The 20980-nt window shown below is 35.6% G+C and overlaps 1 protein-coding gene across 1 annotated transcript in view; it reads left to right on the top strand.

Moving 5' to 3' along the window:
• Positions 1–20980, top strand: part of HEATR5A (HEAT repeat containing 5A) — a gene marked incomplete at its 5' end in the record, with an annotated part of 56530 nt that overhangs the window by 12268 nt on the left and 23282 nt on the right. Inside the window, 13 exons of the mRNA XM_082485354.1 lie at positions 627–782; positions 1614–1864; positions 4442–4553; positions 5439–5591; positions 6940–7039; positions 7806–7919; positions 12129–12288; positions 12407–12582; positions 14047–14152; positions 15189–15379; positions 15845–16004; positions 17076–17265; positions 17833–18002. Of these exons, the coding sequence (XP_082341480.1) occupies positions 627–782; positions 1614–1864; positions 4442–4553; positions 5439–5591; positions 6940–7039; positions 7806–7919; positions 12129–12288; positions 12407–12582; positions 14047–14152; positions 15189–15379; positions 15845–16004; positions 17076–17265; positions 17833–18002 (2039 nt within the window). The remainder of the gene's footprint in view (positions 1–626; positions 783–1613; positions 1865–4441; positions 4554–5438; positions 5592–6939; positions 7040–7805; positions 7920–12128; positions 12289–12406; positions 12583–14046; positions 14153–15188; positions 15380–15844; positions 16005–17075; positions 17266–17832; positions 18003–20980) is intronic.

Raw genomic sequence — 20980 nt, 5'->3', positions numbered from 1 at the left:
GATCTCCCACCATGGTCCTTGTAGAAGAAAAGAAAGAGAATGCTGGGCTTAACCAGCCCAGTTGTGCCCTGGTGTACTGCTGCATATTGTATCCTTGTTAAATATCTAAATGTTAAATGTCTAAACTGACATAATCATTTGTGTCTCAAAAGATGAGCTTTCAAAAAACTCCAGATTTTTCCTTCCCTCTTTATTCCCTGCCCCCACCTTCCCACTCCCTTGCTCTTGCACTAATTCACCCTTTCCTTCTTTTTTCCTTCTATGTGATAAAATCTGGCAAGTTATATCAAAGCATGACCTTAAGTTGCTTTTGGTGAGACTGAGAATAGCATGCTTCTTACTAGCCACTGTTCCCCATTGCTTAAAGATAAGCAATTTGGTAGTTTCCATTTTATCTACTCTCCTGCCCTCAGAAACATCACTACACTATCCATTTGAGTAACAGAAATGTACTTGTCTCAGTGAAAGTAAACCTTTATGACAACAGTTTGGTCAGTAATAAAAATGGTAATGATAGAAGCTCATTTGGTAATATAAACAACTTGGCATAGCAAAATCCTTTTTCTGATCTGTTTGTTTCATTTTGGTAATGATTTAATGGGGGTCTTCCTATGTTGCATTACCAGATGCTGCAATGAGTGACAGTAACTTGGAAACAAGAATTAGTACAACAGATGTAACAGCAAGTCAGCACGTGCTTGTGTGTGCACTTCAGGAACTCGCAAGTCTCATCCATGGCTTAGGAACTACAGCAGCACCTTTACTGCAAGACTCCAGTATAGGTACAAGTCTTGAATTATTTTGTAATACAGAGTACAAAATATATTCCTTTGTTCACTGTGATCTTTTCTGATTTCTTATGGCTAGACTGTCAATTCTTTCAAATCTGTTGGGATCCTTTATCTGGCATTGACTATAGCAACCTTTCTTCTGGTGTGCATTCTCCTCACCTGGACCTCCTTAATTCTTCTATCCTTTTCTGTTTTCTTCCATGAAACTAAAAAAAAAAAAAAAGGAAGAGGTGAAGTTGGCTACCTTACATGCTTTAGGAAATCTAGGAAATCTTCGTGCATTGCCCGAAGAGTTCTATATCTTCTCCAGCCTGTACTAGTATGTTAATTTAAAAAAAAAAAAAAAAAAAAAAAAATCAGTATCAAATTTGACTCCATTAAGGGTTGTATTTAAAGTCCAACACTTTGTAATGTTTGTAGTAAATTAGGTTGATTGAGTTGGGTATCTTCATCTACCTTTATTGTTTTCATTTATCTGCAGTGAGAATTTTATTATTTTTTTTCTGGATGGGTTGGACATCTGTTTCCCCTGCATGGATTTCTGCATCCTTGAGAATACTTACAGAGGTTTTCTGTGCATGTTGGTGAATAACTGTTCAATATGTTAGGTTTTCTTCATACTGCTACTTTTCATTTAGGGTAACTTTTTTTGAAAAGTATTGAAATTTGATAAATATTTCACAGTAAAAATAAATAGTACTTCTTAAGGAGAAGTAGAGAAACTGGACAGTGGTAAGTTCACCAGCCCTCTGTATACATTTTTGCTTGTTTGACAATATGCTTGCCTATTTCTTAAGTGTGTTTATGCATTTTATTTTTCAGGAGTTCTGGAAGCAGTAATTTCTGTCATTCTTCATCCCAGCATTTCAGTTAGACTAACAGCAGCGTGGTGCTTACGCTGTATTGCAGTAGCATTGCCCTCCTATGTGTCCCTACTGTTGGATCGTTGCATTGAACGTCTTAATACATTGAAATCCTCCCCAGAAGCCGTAACTGGCTACAGTTTTGCTGTTGCTGCTTTGCTGGGTGCAGTAAAACACTGTCCTTTAGGAATTCCACATGGAAAAGGGAAGGTATGGTCTGAATACTATACTTATAGGCGGTTCTTTGATGTTTTGCAGTAGTATTTGCATGTATTCTTTATGACACGATCACCAGAACTCAGTATATGATGAGATATTTTCTTTGCTCAAGAAGGGGATTTTGAAGCATACCATAACTCAAATGAACAAGTGTTTTTCTCACATGTGTCAGGATTCTGAATTTCTCAGGAAATGTCACTAACAACTTTATTAACTACTCACACTGCTACCTTTTTTAATGGAGAAGTTTGTTAGGGGAGAAGTTTAGTTGTTTTGGGACAGACGTCAATTCTGTGGAGCTGTAAGGACTTAAATTGAACAGTCTAAAAAAAGGTAATTCTTGAGTAGAATTATGTTTTTCAGAATTTCAGATTAAATTCTTTACAACAAGATCAAACATTCTGCAATTCTGGGCCAATTTGACATTGGCTTAAATTAGAAAGCTGACATTTCAGCTGTTAATGGTGAGAAAAGGCTAGTCTGGAGTACGCACAGCTGAAATGTATCAGACTTTGCCAAAGGAAAAGATCTTTCTTTTATAAAAAAATAATTAGAAGTATACATACTGATCTATTGCATGCTGTGATGTTAGAAATAAGTTTCTTGGGAGGAAAGTCGTTCAACCACAGATTAAGCCAAATTAATATTTCACAGATCCATCAATGACTCTCCAATGTACAGTTTACTCAGTGCTTACACCAGTAACAGCAATTATGTATTATCTTGAAAATCCTTGATCAAGTCCAAAAAAAAAAAAATCTTGATTTTCTTAGCTTTTAAAAACTCTTCCTCTTGATTACTGAAAGACCATGGGGAGAGAACAAAATGAGTATTGTTTGCCCAGTTACATAGGTAAGAAGTGCCATTCAAATACTATACACCTAAGTCCAGCTAAAGTTTTTATTTAACAGAGAAACATAATTCTTAACAAAGATTTCTTTTAGAGAAATAGAATAGGATGAAATAGGGTGGGGAGGAGGTATGCGAAGGCACAGAAAAGTGTGGGAGAAACACTGTATTCTGTACTAAGCTGGCAGGGGGGAGAACAGAGGAGTTGACAAAAGCCCTTTTCCATTCTCTCCTAGGAACACTGCCAGATTCCAGACTGGCTCCTCTTCTGAGAGACCAGTGTTAAACAGAGCAGTTTTGAAAAGCAAATATCAAACGCAGGCAGTAGTGACCTGGACAGAAGCTGCTTTATAATGTATTTTCCTTTGAGAGAGTGGTTAGAGTTGCAGGTGAAACCTATTCAAGAGAACAAAATTATTAGTAGGTTTGTATATATTTAGCGTTCTGTACTAGTGCTTATACTTCAGTTCAGAAAATCCTTCAAAAATAAGACATTTCTTCTAATACATAGGGAGAAAAATTGTCAGAAATCATGAAATGAAATCCTTTCTAAGATGCTTGTTTGTCAGGTAATTTAAGTATACTAAGCTGTTAGTAATTTTTAATGGTATAATTTAACAAGTGTGCAATTTTAATGTTAGAATCAAATATTTTAAATCTATCAAAAATCTGTCAAAATAAATGTCTTCATTTGCAACCATCTGATAGCATTATGGAATTGGGGAAACTAATATTTTCAGACTGTTAATATTTCATTAAGTTTTGGAAGTGCACAAACTTCAAACTTTCATGAAGCAAACTTTCATGTGCAAGCTTTCATGAGGTTTTATAATTTTTCAAATAAATTATAGAAGGATGCTGTCTATATTGTCCAAATAAATTATAGTGTGCAAAAAAAAAATTATAGAAGGAAATTGGCTATACTGAGGCTTTTAATGATATTATTGATAACGACGCTTCTTTCTTGTAATACGAATTTACAAGTAGTTTGTTTTGGCAAACAGACATAATGCAAGATGTAAGAAATACTTACATAATTGAAGCGAGCCATTTGCAGAATACTTTTTGAGGTTGTAGCCATACTGTGGTCATTGTCCATGCGCTGTGTGTTCCTCCATGTAAATTCTAGGTAGGTTGGGCTTTGCTAACAAGCACAGCTTGTCACCTTGCATTTAGCAGATAGTAGTAGGCACAGGCAATTATTGTGGAGAAGCTGAGATAGGATTAATTCTAACTGTACTATAGCATTCTAACTTGTTTGTTTAGTCATGCCATTTGTTGATTATAAACTGCCAGAAATAATGACAGACTGTATTCTAAAACTGGAATAAAAAGATCCTTACACCTCTCACCACTTCTTCTGAGCTCTAATTTATAGGTCTCATACTATCCTTTTTCTGCATAGTGGCATAAACAGAATATCAGAAGACTTTTATCCTTGCCACAAGTATTCCTGTGAGAATTACTGGCTCTCATTTTACTGTTGGTAAAAGGGGACAAAGCAGTGAAGTAACTTACCTAGTACCCCACAGGAACTGTTGAAGCCATCTCAGACTAGCATTGAAGTCAGTCGTTGCAACTTCATGAGCCTGCTATAGTGTGAGAGGATGGCATTCTATTTGGGGACACTGAACTAGGTATCACAGCAAATAGTATTGAAAAATCATTTTGTAGTTACTGAGATGCTCATGCTCTGTTTTTCTTTCTTTAACTTTGAAGGTAATCATGACATTAGCAGAGGATTTGTTGTGTTCTGCTTCTCAGAACAGTCGCCTTTCACTGCAGCGAACGCAGGCTGGATGGCTGTTGATGGCGGCCCTCATGACATTAGGTAGTAGCTTTCTAAAATTTTTCTTAAACTAAAATAAACTGTTCTGTGTTCTTTCTCTGACTGTGGTTCTTTTGATGTTTCATTTAATTTAGCACTGCCGAATAGTTCTTAAAAAACAATGTCAATTGGAATCTTTAGAAAAACTTTCTACAATAAAAATTATATTTCTTCCAAATTTGCTATTAGTTCATTGGGAGCAATGTCTGAAAAACAGTGACTGGGCAGGACAGCTATTAATTAAATGTAGAAGATAAATTTCAAAGTCAATCTAACCAAATGTCTGTGGTCATGAAGAATTAAACTGATATTTTTTTAAGATCTATTCCAGAATAAAATGAGCTAATAATTTGTATTTCCGTCTTGTCAGGCATTTGAAATCTCACAGAACTTTCTGATATTTATTAGTGGTCAGATTATTGATTGTGATCACCAGATTACTCATGAAGAATGTATTTTAGCTGGTTTGTTCATTAAAAATATGAACCTTTCAAGTTTTCAGCTATTATTTCTGCCCAACAGCTCCCAGTTTTTTCTTAGATTGTATATTAACCCATAACAAATGTTCGCTTTTCTGAACATCACTATTCCTTATTTCATCTCTTTTATGCTGGTGATCTGCAGGGTTTGTACTTAGTAAAACAGAGATTATAGTGGGCTTGGGGACATACTTGTAAATCTGCCAGTGGGTATGCAGTTATGTCTGAAAATGGAGTACCAAGATTGTAAATATTTGAGAAATGATATATGAGATGGCTGGGAAAGTAGCATAAAGTTTTGTTCATAGCTGTAATGATTTGGTGAACATGGGTAAAAAAAAAAAAAAACAAAGAGAAAATTTAATTTTATTAATCCTTACATTGGCGTGACAACTGTCAACGCTTACAGGTCCTGCAGTTGTCCAACACCATCTGCCACGAATGCTGTTACTGTGGAAGTGCGTCTTTCCATCATCTCCTAAAGACTTAGAAACAGAGAAGACACGAGGAGATTCATTTACCTGGCAAGTAACACTGGAAGGTCGTGCTGGTGCTCTCTGTGGTAAGTGGTACTTACATGTAAGTATGCATCATTTAGAAACACAAAAAAAGTTTTTAAGGTCTTTCTCTGAATATTTATAGTTTGGCTGTTTGTTTTTCCTTCTGAAAGAACAACAATACTTCATATTGTTGTTTTTTTTTTTTCACTGAGCGTTAAAGGATGTGTTCGCTCCCCAACATACATGTTTTTATATTTATATATTTACCTATATATGTATATACGTGTGTTTCATTTTTGTAAAAAAACAAACACAAGAGGGTTCTTCCTTTTGTTCTTTTAATCAGTTGAATTCGAAATAGTCAACGATATCATGAGTGTTGCTTCTCTTCTCTTGTTTAACATATGTATCACAGTAATGAATGAGGACCCAAACCAGGGTATGTTCTGTTGTTTATACAGTCTATTATATTTGGTAAATAGCAGTTCTGTTTCCTAATAGCTGACTTACTGTAAGGAAAAGAGAATTGGTGAGTCAGTCAAACACATTTGTGAGGGTGGGAAGACTCAAGTAAAAATTACAAGGAGGAAGTTACAATTCTCAGCCAGTAAAGAGTACTACGTATTTGTCTGCTGTATGGTAGGTGCAATTTCTCATCATGAAATATTGTGAACTTGGGTTTCCAAGAGATGACTCCAGTGATCTTCAAATACGTAAATGTGTTTCAGTCATGTATTCTAGAGTACTAAATATGAAATATGAACACTGGTATAGTGATCACCCCTCTCTCTCACTATTAAAATCTATCAGAAAGTGTGGAATTCAATAGTAGTTTCATTTTAGAAGTAATTTGAACAATTAACCTTTAAATATTTTCTTTTGCTTTTGGAAATAGCGTATGCTCTAGGTACTTTTCAAACTACTAACTCAAGTTTAATTTTTTCTAAATAATGAAAAATACTTGTATACATAGAAGTTGTTTCTTAAAGTACAGGAATTAAGCTAAATTTAAATAGAAAACTAGCAAAGTAAGCAGTAGGTCATCTGATCATCATCCTCCCGTTTTTTCTTTTTTTTATTATTATCATGGAATTATCATGAAGTTGAGTTCAATCCTATAACTCAATAACAAAAAGCAAAAAATGTTTGCATTTATATATGCAATTAAAAGTCAGTGTATGAATGTCCAAGCTGATGCACCAAAACAATGCATCTGTAAATATGACTTTTTTCATTTGAGATTTCTGTCAATTTCTTAAATTATTGGTCAAAATACTTTAAAATTTTTTTACATGCTTTCTTCTACTTTTAAATTGTTAGTGAGGTAATAGTGTGATTACTTCACTAATGTATTTTTATTTCTTCTGGATATCTCACACTTAGTAAGTTAAAATCCAATTCCTTTTCTAGCTATCAAAAGCTTTGTTTCCCACTGTGCTGGTCTTCTTACGGATGAAGTTGTTCAGAGACTTCTTCCTCCTCTCCCAAGTGCTGTTGATTTATTGACACAGTAAGTGTGTGTATCAAACTGTTCAGTGAGATCCTGGTTTGGAAAAGCTGCAGACTAATCTTCTTGTATTTGATTTAGTGCACTTTCTAAAGATATTTCTTTTCAACGTACAAAAATTAGCATGTAGAATTCAGCTGTATAGCTGAAGACTTTAGCTGGCATAATGTGTCATGCAGATTCCAGTTTCATGTAAAAAAGCTAGGGAAGAAATTATTGCATGCTATTTTTAAGTTAGTGTTTTCATTCTGCTTTTTAAATCAAATACACACATGTGTGTTTAAGCATGATCATTTTTTATAAAATGAAAAACAAAGTTTAAGAATATGCGTGGACAAAAATGTTTAGAGATGGGCATTTTTAATATTTAGATTCAAAGCTAAACTGGAAAGGGTTTTGTAATTTTTAAGTTTTTGCCTTGAGAATATGTAGTGATTTAATGTATTTGGGCTCTAAACTCGAATTTACAAAGATATATCCACAAAAAAGCTAATTGTAATAAATATAGGTCCAATCAAAGGCAATAGAAAGCCTTATTTATTTCTCTAGTATTAAATGGAAGTCATGCCTGGGAATGGAGTATAGGGAGGTTCTGTCAGAACACGTGAAATAAATTGTTTTGCTTCTACTATTGGTAATGCAAATCAAAACTGTAATTACAATATGTGTAGATTGTAAAAGTATTCAGTAGACTGGTACAAATGAAACTGGAGTGTTGCATAATGCTTAAAGTCTTTAACATCTCTCATGTGCTTTTTTCTATTTTAAGGCTTTCTTCAATATATAAATCATATGGAAATTCATTAAAAACATCATCAACAGTTTACAGACATAAGCTTTATGAATTACTAGCAGTATTGCCTCCAAAGACCTATGAAGGTACGTGTTTCCTTACAAAGAGATATCTCTTAAAAATACCGTGACCTCATTTTTATGTTTTTGTTCAACATATATTCAGCTAGCAAGGATTAGTTCCACCTTTTCTAATAAACAAATTTTATTTCCTCTGTTTAGGTTTGACGAAATTGTAGTGAAGTCACTATGGTTTTGAAAAGCTAGTGTTCATGACCTTTTCCCTCCCGCTCCTATGACAAATAAAGACTTTTGTCCTATTTTTAGTTGAAACTTCAAGGTAGACAACTTTGCAGTTTTGAACTACTTGAGGAATTGACTTTCCTTGGCACCTGTTTTACTTTCCATTGACTCCTAAATCCAAAAGGTGTAATCTTAGCATAAACCCGCTTAAACCCACAGTAGTCCATTAAAAGAATTTAACTGAATTGCTTCAAGTAGACTTATATATTACAGATATATTCATCTGATTCTGTGCAGATTGTGGATAAAAAAATTATTTAAAGAAAAAATAAAAAAAATCTGGGGACAATCTCACCTTTCTGTAGCAGAACATAACTAGCAGTATTTAAAATCTATTCCTCTAATCCAGTAGCTACGCACTGTAGTTAGACAGGTCTAACAGTTCAACTAAAACATTAAATATCTTTGTCGTCTTGAAATTGTCATGTGAATATCGTTTGCTATAGAGTACTGTATAGACTGAAACAATAAACCAAAGTGCTTCACAGCTGTGAAAAGAAGTACAGGGTATTTCATCAGGACAGAGAGAATGCTGGCCAGGCAGCCGCTGAACTGACTGTGTCCTCTGTATCACGAAGGGAATACTTACTCAAATAATCTGCTCCATCTAGTGGTAACTGCTCAGTGAATCTTCGTAAGGACAAATCCCTGACCTTTGCCTTAAAGCTGTTGTCACATTAGAAGTCTGTATGTAACACTTGAAGCATAGTGTATAATATTCATTTGTGACTTGGACTTAAGAGACTGAAAATGACACCTCTGTCCCTTACAGCAAGTTATTTCTTTGTTTCTTTTATTACAGGGGCAATATTTTATAGTATACAAATATTTGGGTGTAGGTGATTTGGGTGATTTCTTGGTTTGTTTGGGATATTTACATATGGTCTAACTTTACTGAAAAATAGATACTATTTTACAGTGTGACCTGTAAAGTCTGAATCTTGTGAGAGAGCATCCTAGCTGAGGATGCTGCAATCTAGAAACAATGAACAATGAAAAGGCCTAAAAGGTTTGTAAGTGGTCACCCTGCTGAAAACTTTGTAAATAGCCTTATAATCAAAACAATTGTTTGACAGATGTAGTCTCAGAGTTGTTCTCCTGTTTGTAATACAGCAGTATGAGAGTGGGGAAAGAATGGAAACGCGTACATTGCCAGAGCTTATTTTCAAGATCTGTTATATATTTTAACATGCCAGTAAGCATCGTTTAGAAACACAAAAAAGTTTTTAAGGTAAAGTTTGAAACAAATACCTTTCTTCCCATATTATTTCCAGTATGACAACTTTATGCAGAAACTGTATGTCTTTGCAAATACTAGGATTTTTTAAAATAAATTATTCGGGGAAACAATATGATCATGGAACCCAGGGTGCTTTTTTTTGGTATCAAATTTTAGTCATTATGACATTATGAAGACTAGTAGGTGTACTCTTCTGTTGCACAGCCTGGCACATTTTGCACGGCTCACAGTGACACACTGAATGAGAAGCTTTCACCAGTTCATTGTTTTATTTTTCTTTTCATTTTTTTCGATCTGGGTAGTTAGCCAGAGGCTAGAAATGTGCACGGTGTTTCTTTTTGAGAAAATCGGTGATGGGAATGTATACTAGGAGTTGTAACTCAAGTTTTCAGTATTTGCAAATAATGTGCAAAGCTTTTTTTCTTTAGCAGGAGAGGAACAAACCAAAATACCCAGCAAAATTAAACATTTGCAAACAGATTCTGTATTCATAGCTCCAAGCCTCTTTCTCAACTCAAACCTTTAGATTTCTGAGGCCTGAGATACTAGAACTTATTTCAGCTCTGCTTGGTCCTTTCCCACTCTTTCTGCTTCTCTGATGTTTCTCTTCATGCTTTCTGTCATCAATAAAAATCAGTATCTGCTCAAACAGCAGCCTTGCTCTGAATGAGCTTGAGTAGTAGACGATTTTTTGCATTATTTCAGCAGACAGATATGACAAGAATGTATTAGATTAACTTGATCATCAGTGAAAATCGTTTAACGTGTTCTAGTTGCTGTCTTCCTTCATGTGTGAACGGTTAAGACTTTGCAATTTAGCTGATACAAAGTATGAACTTGTTAAGCTGGGAAAAGCAAGTTCTGTTTCTAAGATGATGATTTATATTCTTCATCATTTTCATGTGTCATTAGTTTTGGATGCTGATGTGCTCACGTTTTTGAGGCTAACACATCTATTTCCTGGTAGTTAATATAAAAAATTTCAATATTGTAATGAACAATCTGATAATTTCACACAAATCATTTCAGTAGTTTGAATCTTGATTATTAGATTTGTTGATGTTTTCTGTGGTCTGAAATTAATGTGTTTTGTCAGACAACTCATTAGGGTTCTTTTCATCCTTCAGCTTTTTGTGCTTGTTACGTTCCACTGTCTAAACCATAAAATTGAATACAGGCATTCACTTCTCTTTCTTAATAGGATGAGATGAATAGTTAGCATGCTGGAACAGCATTCTGGCTCAAAATTTTGCATTGCTTTACATTGGAATAATATTATATGACATGGTATAAGTCTTACGTTGGCAAAAAATTGCTGAGTATCTCCATTAAATTTTATTTGAAAAGCTGCTTTCATAGAAAGGGGATTTTCCTTTTTTTTTTTTTTTAATTGAGATCTGTAATAATTACTGAAAGAGCAGTTTCTAGTTGTTGTTAATTATTGTGGCCTTTAAAAAGGCTCGATATCTGTCCCTTTCACACAGTATCTGTGCATCTTGGAATATATTTGATAGGGCTAACCTTTTGCGTTTAGATTTGAGTTAAGCCTTTTGGGAATAACGGCATACTTGCTCATTAGTCAGGGAGGCAGGCAAAGCGAGGGTTGCCTGCAGGGGAGGGAGGCCGAAGGGGATAGGAGTTTGGGGGTAGAGTGGAGGAAGTCAGCTTTCTCAGAACGGATTCAAGGTTCAGGAAGGGTAAAATGGGTGGTTGCAGCTGCCAGCTCCAACTATCCAAATGGTTCTGCTCGTGCTCGTGAGGTTCCACTTTTTGGAACTTCTGTGTGCTAAAAAATTATAAGCAACTTAAGTGCGAACAGGTAATTGTGTGATCCTCTAACAACAATACTCAGTGCAAAGAAGTGGATATATGGAGTTAAGTCCCCCTTAATGCTGATATTTCCCAATTCATGAGGACTTGACTTTACAATCTTAATGCTCTGGAGGTAAACTCTTATGTAATATTTGCATAAAGGTTGTGTACATTCTTTAGGAACAGTTCTGCAGTGTTTTTCAAGACAACTTACTTATCAGATAAGCCAGACCTTTCTCATCACATGTAGTTCAAACACTGGAAATGTTCTCTCACTGCAGGGACTATTTTAATAACCGAAAATGGTCTGATTCAGAATGCCTAATGTTGTTGTTTATGTATACTGTACAATCTTGTCTGAAATATTATGTACAAAAATATGTGAAAGTTTTAACTACCAGTGTAAACTATCATAATGTAACCTACAGTAAATTCCTCATGCTTTGCTTTTTTGAGTGCAAACTCCTGAAATAAGGGAGTATGTTCTGCAGCTTTTGGTTATTTATCAAACTTATGGATGTTTTAAATTACATCTGCTTGCCAGGTCCAAGTATTCCTGCGTGGTTATGTAATACATTCCACAGCATTAAGTTTCAGGAAATAGAAGAAAATATGTCTGTGCTTGTAACTATCTTTTTTCCTCTACTTCAATTGTAAATGTAACTAACTTACTGGATTAGCAGTTGTATGGCATTATGCCTTCTGTAAATGTCTCTGTTTTTCAGCTTCTAGATTGCTGTATGTGGTTAGTTTGCTTATTTTAAGTAGTGCTCTGTTGTTTCTCCTGTAGTGAGAGTGTTCTCCAATTAACTATGTGGAGACTTAAGAAAAATGTTAGTTGGATGTTGCTATTTCAGTATACATTCAGTATATGTTTCAGTACTTGCTTGTGGCAAGTAATTAACTGGAAATTTTGAATATTTTTTTCCTTTAATTTAAAGGAAGCTTCTATGCTGTTCTAAAAGAGTTAGTGACTGACTTGACCGTCCCAGATAGCCAGATCGATGCTTCTACATTCTTGCTTCCACCCCTTTGTCATGAGAATGATCTCCTTTTACTTGGTCCCTTACTGCAGGAGACTGACCACCGATTTATCGAAGAGCAGGTACTTTTCAATCTAGTATAATATTAGTATTGTATTTTTATACAGTTGTAGTTATTTGGGTCAGTGCTGGTTTTGACTTAATCAAAAATATGGCTATCACTTTTTTTCCTGCTTACAGCTGCTTTTAGGTAACAGCATAGCTGGCGGCAGCCTGGAGTATGACCCTTACTCAATTTATGAGAAAGTTGCAAAAGGTGATTCGGTACCCAAACCACTACCTCCTGTATTGTCTGTTATCAGTGCAGCAACTCGTCTTTTTGGAGTTATGTTTTCCCATGTAGCAGAATCTCACAGGTAAAGTAGTAACTGTAACTGTTGGGAGATTTGGGAGATGCTAAGAGATGGTCACAGTGTTTGAGATTGAACACAGAAGAAAACAATTCTGGAAAAATAATGAATTGTATAAGTGGATTCTGTAAACCATCTGAATAATATAATTCAGACTAACAAATTATTCGACTTTCTGTTTAAAGTTATTCACAATGAAAAGGGGTATCCAGTAAAAGGTTTCTGTCGTTATAATAAATTCTGTTGACCAAGGAAAATAATGTTTTGTTTCAATAGCCAGATCAAAATAAATATTATTTTAGGAGATACTACACAATTATTATAGCACTTAACACATAATCACCAAATGCCTGAGAGCGGAAGACGGACAAAAGGGGTAGGGAGCTCTAGTAAAATTTAACCCTTATCTTGCCTCATTCTTTATAACAAGTGGATGGGAAGAAACAGGAGTGTGAGTCTTAACACAATTCTGTCAAGGAACAAGAACACTTGAAAGGGATCACAGACTTCTCTTGATTTTGTCTGTGTGTATCTTCCTCCCGCACACATGCCATTTTGCTTTATTTCACATTTATAAGCACATCGATTGCTGAAGCGTGAAATTCTTCAAGACTTTTGCATGCTGTTGCTTGTTCTGTGTGCTGCTGGTAATCTTCTTGAATGCAGCATTACAGCAAATCAGTTATTTTTAATTTAAACAGTTTTATATTTTCAAAGCCAACTGTAGTTAGGCCTCAGATCGTGGTCATTATAGGTGGTGATGGTTTTGTAATTTCCTGTAAGGGATGAACGGTTAGCATGTGAGTCCCAAGTCTTCATGTCTTCACTGCTAAGAATGCTCAGGATTTAGTGTAATCCTGAGGGAGCTGTTTGCATATGAGCATTCCTGCCAATAAAATTGCCACATGCTTTGTGATACATTCTTCTGACTTGCAATTCCTTCCTTATTCTGTCTTCGCTGACTGCTTTTTTTGTTTGTTTGTTTTCTGTTTGTCTGGGCTTTTTGCCCCTACTGTCACCAAGTTGCTGGTTGGTTTTCTTTACCTGTTTCTCAAGACCTGAATGAGTTGCTGCAGATAACTGCATTTCCCTTTTGTTTTTCCTTTTCCTTCTCCTTTCTCAGTTGCAAGCCAAAATGCATCACTCCCATACACAGTTCCTTTTAATAACATCTGTCTAATGCTACTTAGACGTAAGTGATTATCTCTGAATACATATGTTATAAGGAAACAAAGGCAAAATGTTCATGTTTGTAGAGTAATTTCCTATTCTAATATGGAATAGAAAAAAATTTTGTAGTAGACAGGGATGCCAGTTGAAGGAAAATGCTTGAGTGTTAGAGTAATAGATTTGTCCCACCTCTGTTTCTATAATATATAGGCTTTGTTATGTGTTTTAGAATAAAATAAAAAAGCCTGACTTGTTTCCTGAATTCTTAATTAAGTGGTTTCTTTTCTGTTTTTGTTTAAGGCTGCAGGTGTTAGAACAGTTGTTGAATTCCATAAAGCAAACAAAAGGATCACGGCAACAAATAGTACAACTTAATGTTGTGTCAGCCTTTTCTACTTCCTTAAAGGTAAATTTCTCTCCTTTGTTTCTCTCCTTTGTTTCTCTCCTTTGTTTCTCTCCTTTGTTTCTCTCCTTTGTTTCTCTCCTTTGTTTCTCTCCTTTGTTTCTCTCCTTTGTTTCTCTCTCTCTCTTACTAAAACATGGCATCTGTTGGTTCTAACGTGTCTACACACAAGTTCTTATTTTGATTAACAGTCAAGGTGAAGATCAGTCCTGTTTTCTGCGATAATATATTTTTTGTGATGTCACACTTTTCTTAAGTGCTGAAGAGTCACAGTTTAATTTTTCCCTTTATTTTAATGTTAAGGGTTAAGAAAACCCGTTCCGGTACATTGTAGTGTACTACCACCCATACCAGTGTCATTCAAATAGGAGAGATGGAAAAAAACTGTTTGTATAATTTCTCCCTTTATAACTGTCTCTCATATTTCTTACTGTAAAATTTAAAAAGTAACGATTGGTAAAATAAAGTAATCTCATAACTATCTGCTGTTTGTTGCTTTTCCCTAATGATTTATTTGTAATTTCTTCTGTTCATGTACAGTTTTCATTCTTCCCTTCTTAGGCTTTCTTAAAACTAAGGCAAAATGTTTTCAGAATAGGCAAAACCTTTCATTGTACAATATTTGTATTTGAGACGTATTAAATATGCAATCCAGATAACTGCTGTAGCTTTTGCTCATACTCTTTTTTTGGACTGGAATTTTTCTTTGTGTCATTATTCTGTTTTCACTGGTTTTCTTTTCAATATTATTTCCTGAATTTTATGCTAGTGTGTTGGTTTATTGTATTCTACTGCAATATATCCAGTATTTCTTAAAATCGGAATGTTGATATTATAATGTTGTGCTATGATGCACACTTATGTCGAGTTAGGCATCTAACTCGCAAACCAGCAAATAACAATAGAGGAATTCCTCAGATAAAAGGGAGGAAAATCAAATTCCTTCTGCAGATCTTGTAATTTTTGCATGACTGACAGAAAAACACGTTCTGATTACTATACTGTCTTGCTGTTTAATATATTTGATATCTATTTTTAGCACTTGGCTAACTGCAAGGGAAGTTTAGGTCCAGAAGAAGTTAGAAGGTCTGCCCTGACATTGGTAATGGGTGCCTTGGAAAGCAATAATCCACTCCTAAGATGTGCTGCTGCAGAGTGTTTGGCCAGATTGGCACAGGTGGTTTCTGACAGTGCCTTCACTGGTGGATTAGCACAAGTCAGTTTTGACAAGTAAGTTAAAAAAAAAAAAAAAAAAAAAGTCTGGTAAATTACTGGTTGAGTTTATAAAAAATGTTTGAGAAATCTACCTGCCCCCTGTTACGATAATAATTTTTAAAAGCTGTTTTTCTTCATGAAATTGATATCTCTTCAAAAATTAACAGGAAAAACCACTGCCTGACTTCTGCATGTAGTCCTTAGTTATGCTGATCTTTAAGAAGATTGTCTAATCGTGTAGATTTTTAAATAAATTAAATTGGCTGCTCTTCTAGCAACATCATCTAGTTATATCTAAAATATTTTTGGTGCTTCCTTCAAATAAGAGATGATAAACGAACCTAGAATTTTGGCAATATAATGATGTCTAATAAAATATTTTGCTGATTATATACTAGAAATTCCATTTGTAGATGTGCTTGTTAGAAAGTATCAGTCTTGGTGATTACACTAACAGCTTTCTTTTCTTATAATTAATAGGCTAAAATCTGCTAGGGACGTGGTATCAAGGACAGGTCATTCTTTGGCTCTGGGATGTCTGTATAGGTACCTAGGAGGAATAGGTTCTACTCAGCACCTGAATGCATGTGTTGGAATCCTTTATACTTTATCTCAGGACAGTACTTCTCCGGATGTACAGGTACTTGTTACTTATCTAAAAATGTTATGTTACAAATTAAATGGTTTATGTTCTGGAGTACAAGTGTTTTTCTTGTAAGAATAACACTTTACAGCCTCTTAGGCTAACAGGTGATGGCTGGAACACGACGACAATGAAAATCATAACCTTTGCTCGAAATCCACCTTCCAAGAAAGAACTATGATGAGATATGGGAGGTTCTTATTTAAGGATCCATGAGGCAGATAAGGCTAAGATATGCTGGCTTCAAAAACAGTATCTGATGTCTCTTAGGAATTGCTTAATTTCACATTTACCTATATCTTGACCTTGACTAGGTTTTTTTTTCTCCTGTCAGTTTTTGTCTCTGCTGCAATGGTTACCTCACAGCACTTTTTGTTGAAGGGTTATGTAATAAATAACAGGGATTTGTAGCCTGAATGCTGTCGAACTTGGTCAGTATGCTTCCTCAAATAAGGCAGTATGTTTTGAAGACTAATTCAAATGATTTCTCTGAGGCTAAAACTCTTATCTATCAGAACAGCTTTAAGAGACATTAAGTATATTCCATGTAATTGTCTAAATCTAAAGATGTTTTTTTAAGCTTTATCTACAATATCTTTACACAGAGAAGGAATGTATGTTGCTGTGAAACGTGTGGCTATTGGTGCAAAGTAACTGAGACTAAAACAATGTGGGGTTTCAGCAACTCTTGTATTTTTTTCATAATTCTCTTGTCTGTGCACGTGGAACTATAAGAAATGTTACAAAGAGTAGAATGTATTTGAGGAATAATAATTACTGTTGAAATAATTTACTGTAAGATTAATTTTTTTAATTTACAATGAGAAATTTAAAATGGTTCTTTCATTGCAGAACATACAGTTCCTTGTAAAATATTCAAAATGGCTTATTAAGCATCAGGTTCTTAAAGTTTCTTTCTATAACCTCTCCATTTGTCCCTTTGAAACCCTGTAAGTGCAATGTTTGTTGCACTTAGTTACTGAATTTCACTTGAACTATCAAATTTAAACAGATCTTATGTTCATTCTATCGTACAGACATTACATGACAGCTGTTCTTATTTTACAGGCATGGGCACTGCACTCTCTGTCACTGATAGTAGATTTAGCTGGCCCATTGTATCACATGCATGTGGAACCTACCTTATCTCTTGTTCTCATGTTGTTGTTGACCGTGCCTCCTGCTTATGCTGAAGTTCACCAAAGCCTTGGTCGCTGTTTAAATGCACTTATTACCACGCTGGGCCCTGAGTTGCAAGGTATGCAATGTACAACAGCGTCAGCTTTACTTGGTTTAGCCACAAAATTGCTAAGCATTGTTTGAATGTGGAATTCAAATTTTATCAACAAATAAATGCATGCTAAGGTTTTTTCCTTGTTGTAAAACAGTATGTCACAGGCTGTGAGTTTATGCAGTCAAGATGTCATGACTGCTAGTTTTCCAAAACTAGTGTCTCTTTTTGACAACTTTTCCTTTGTTCAAGCTGGTTCTCCAAGCTTTGCCTTGGGCTGAAATTTCTTACATTTAGCATGAAAACAGAAGGCATTCATATTTCAAGAGTTAGGAGCCATTCTACATCTTAGTTATGATGCAGACATTTTAAATTTGCATCTAAATCAACTTTTAGATACCTTAAACACTGAAATTTCCACAGAGCAAGGTGACCGTTACTCATTGATATCAGAGTATAACGCAGATACAAAAAGTATCCTTCCAGAGGATGAGAGATATGGGTGGATTGGGAAAAAGACAGGTTATATTTTGAGGGGAAAAAAAAAAACAGTTGATGTTTTAAGAACAAAACCCTTTTTTCTTCTGATTATAGGCAGCAGTATGACAGTTTCAGCCTTAAGAACTTCCTGTCTCCTGGGCTGTGCGGTGATGCAGGATAATCCTGACTGCCTTGTTCAGGCTCAAGCCATCTCTTGCCTTCAGCAGCTTCACATGTTTGCTCCTCGACATGTCAACTTGTCCAGCCTTGTAAGCTGCCTATGTGTGAGTATATGTTTACTAGTCTACGTCCTTGTATTTTAAAGCATTTAGTTCAGAAACACTTAAAAAATGCAAATGTGTCTTTAGCCAGAGGAACTAATCATTATGTAGGGGTGAGGTGTTTCATATCCTCCTACAGGCAAGTATTCTCTATTTTTTCAGTTTTTTCCTCAGTTTCTGCTTCCCCTTTACAAGATGAGCACATTCTATAGAAATCTTGGCCTTCTGAACTGCTTGCAAGTGCGTTCTGCTGCTCTTATTAAGGCCAGTTGTCTGGCAGGATATACCATCCATTACAACTTTCTGCTGGATTTTTACCAGCTATTTTATGTCACCCAGTATTTTAACTCTGCTGCTTTTATGTCTTAGGCGAAGGATTGATTAAAAAAAAGTTGTGTGTACCAATTACTGAGAATTGTTTTGATTGTTTGTTTTTTTTCATGATGGTGAAAAAAATGTAGATTTCTCTATTTTGTAATTTCTGTAGGGCTAATGCTTCAGCATACTGACTTCTTGGCAGTCAGTATAAAAATTTCTGACAATTACATAAGTAATAGTCAAACTAGGTCTTTGGAAAAAATAAACAAAACTCTTTTTCAGCCGTATTTGACAAAGAGGTCGGGAGAGTTGTTTGCTGGGGTTTTGTTTGTTGGTTTTTTCCCCCCCTAAAGTCTCTCTGTCTTTGAATAGCTGCTGTTCCCAAACACTTAGTTCTATGAAGAAAGCGAAAATAAGTTTCTGGTAGTTAGTAGCCTTGGTGGGTTTTCAGGGGCTAGCTAGGGTGGGGTTTTTTGGTTGGGTTTTTTGTGCTTTATTTGGTTTTTGGTGTTTTTTTTCCCTATCTGATTTACAGGGAGACTAGAGGGTCTTATGTTAAAAAAGACCAGCAAACAGACAATAAAGTATGGTGTGGTTTGTTTTTTTTTTTAATCTCTCTTACCTAAACACAGTTCTTATTCACATCTTCCCCTGGGTTGCACTTGTATATCAGTAGTAACCATGTATTGATTTTGTATAAAGTTTAGATTCCTTCCATTTATTCAGTTGGACAACTTTATTCAGTTGGACTAGAAACGTAATTGTGGGAGCCAGGAAAAGTTAAAGGAGAAGCTCTTTCAGCCCCACATTGTGTTAGGCATGGGTGTACTAGTTGCAAAAGAATTGGAACTGAAGCGTTCTTTCTTTTAACATATACCAGCAATGATTTTCTCTTCTCTGGGTAAACCGCAGTTTTTCTTACATTGAGAAAATCACAACAAATCATATAAGACACTCTTTCTCAGAGGATGTTTTAGGATTTGGGATCATATGTTAATTCCACGTATAGTCTGCTTACGTGTACAGTACAATCTTTCTAACTAATAGCAAGTACCTACTAATAAAGAGGATGTTGTGATAAAGTTCTTGTGCATACGCTATTACTGATTTTTATGATTTTTACAAATTGTCTGAAAGTACTTCATGCAGTACTTTATGAACTTTATAATAATAATTAAATTACTCAATTAAGAACGAGCATGGTTCCTGGCTTGAGTGTGTGTGTTCGTGCATCTGTACACATGTGCGTGTTCACCTCTACCCCAGAAACGATTGTGAGCTTCACAGGGAGGAGTCCACCAAAGTCGGTGGCCTTATGGATGAACTTTTCTCATTCTCATGAACTTGTTACAGAACTACTACCAATGTTGCTGATACTAACTATTCAGTAAAAGTCAATATGTCTCTCAAGCGTCACAAACAAAGGTTTGAGTGTGTGCTTTGCTGGTCTGTGAGAAGATCATTGCACAAGCAGACTTCTGCGTTAGTAAAACTCACCATCTGTCCATTTGGTTTCCACCTGCTGAATCACTATCTTGCTAGGGAAGCAGAATGAACTATTGGACTAGACCAGAAATCTGCTCTTTACTCTGTTATTGGCTTGCAAAGTGACCCTCAGCAAGTCAGTCAGCATGAGTTTAAATTTCTGCAAGTGGAGAACAAGGTGTGACTGTCCTCCATTGCAACACATTTTGAAATCTTAAGGGGAAGTAGTATAAAAGCTGGGCGCCAGATACAGTGGATATTCACCACTGCATTCTTAATTTAAGGCAGAAAAATGGGAGATGCAAAGAATCTGTGGTCAGTTAAATGATCTTTTCCCCTTCTGTCCACAGAAACATGAAACATAGAAACATTTTTTAGTAATGTTTGAACCAACTCCCCTCTCCACCCTTTTCCCCAAGGTTTCCGTAAAATTTCTGTCTTCAAACTGCCTTTTTAAAATTCTGAAATAGACTTTCTTTTTTCTCCTCCTCTCCTCTCCTCTCCGCCCCTCCTTTCTCCTCCTTTCTCCTCCTTTCTCCTCCTTTCTCCTCCTTTCTCCTCCTTTCTCCTCCTTTCTCCTCCTTTCTCCTCCTTTCTCCTCCTTTCTCCTCCTTTCTCCTCCTTTCTCCTCCTTTCTCCTCCTTTCTCCTCCTTTCTCCTCCTTTCTCCTCCTTTCTCCAAATAAGTGTAGCATTAGGCATGCCAACACAATTGATGTGAGCAGCTGCAAGCTCCCTCCTCCACCTGTCTTCCCAACCCCTAGAGCATGAGATGGTTCAGGTCCCCAGAGTACTTAGACTGCTCAGTTTGTGACTATGCTAGCACTAACAAAACATGACTTGGGTAATGGATACACAGCTTCACTCGGGCATTGTTTGTTTGTGTGTTTGTTTTTAAATTGTGTAAATGTCCCTGTCATTATCTAGCTTCCCTTCTTCAGCTTCTGAAAGTACTCTTTGTTTGTCCATTGGATCTTTTTTCATGGGTCTTTGCATCTAACAGTGTAATGCTTATCCTGTCAGTTAAATTCTTGGCTCCAGCAGAATAGAAATCATATGCTTTTAATCACATCTAACATTAGCTCTAAAGCGAACTTATGTGAGCACAGACTTCTAAAGAGCTTATCTGTGTAAGCTTATGATGTAGTGAACACCAGTTTTCAGCTGCAAGACATTAAA

Source organism: Vanellus vanellus, assembly GCF_965231255.1.
Source record: "Vanellus vanellus genome assembly, chromosome: 6".
NCBI lineage: Eukaryota > Metazoa > Chordata > Aves > Charadriiformes > Charadriidae > Vanellus > Vanellus vanellus.
This window is presented reverse-complemented; position numbering and strand designations above follow the sequence as displayed.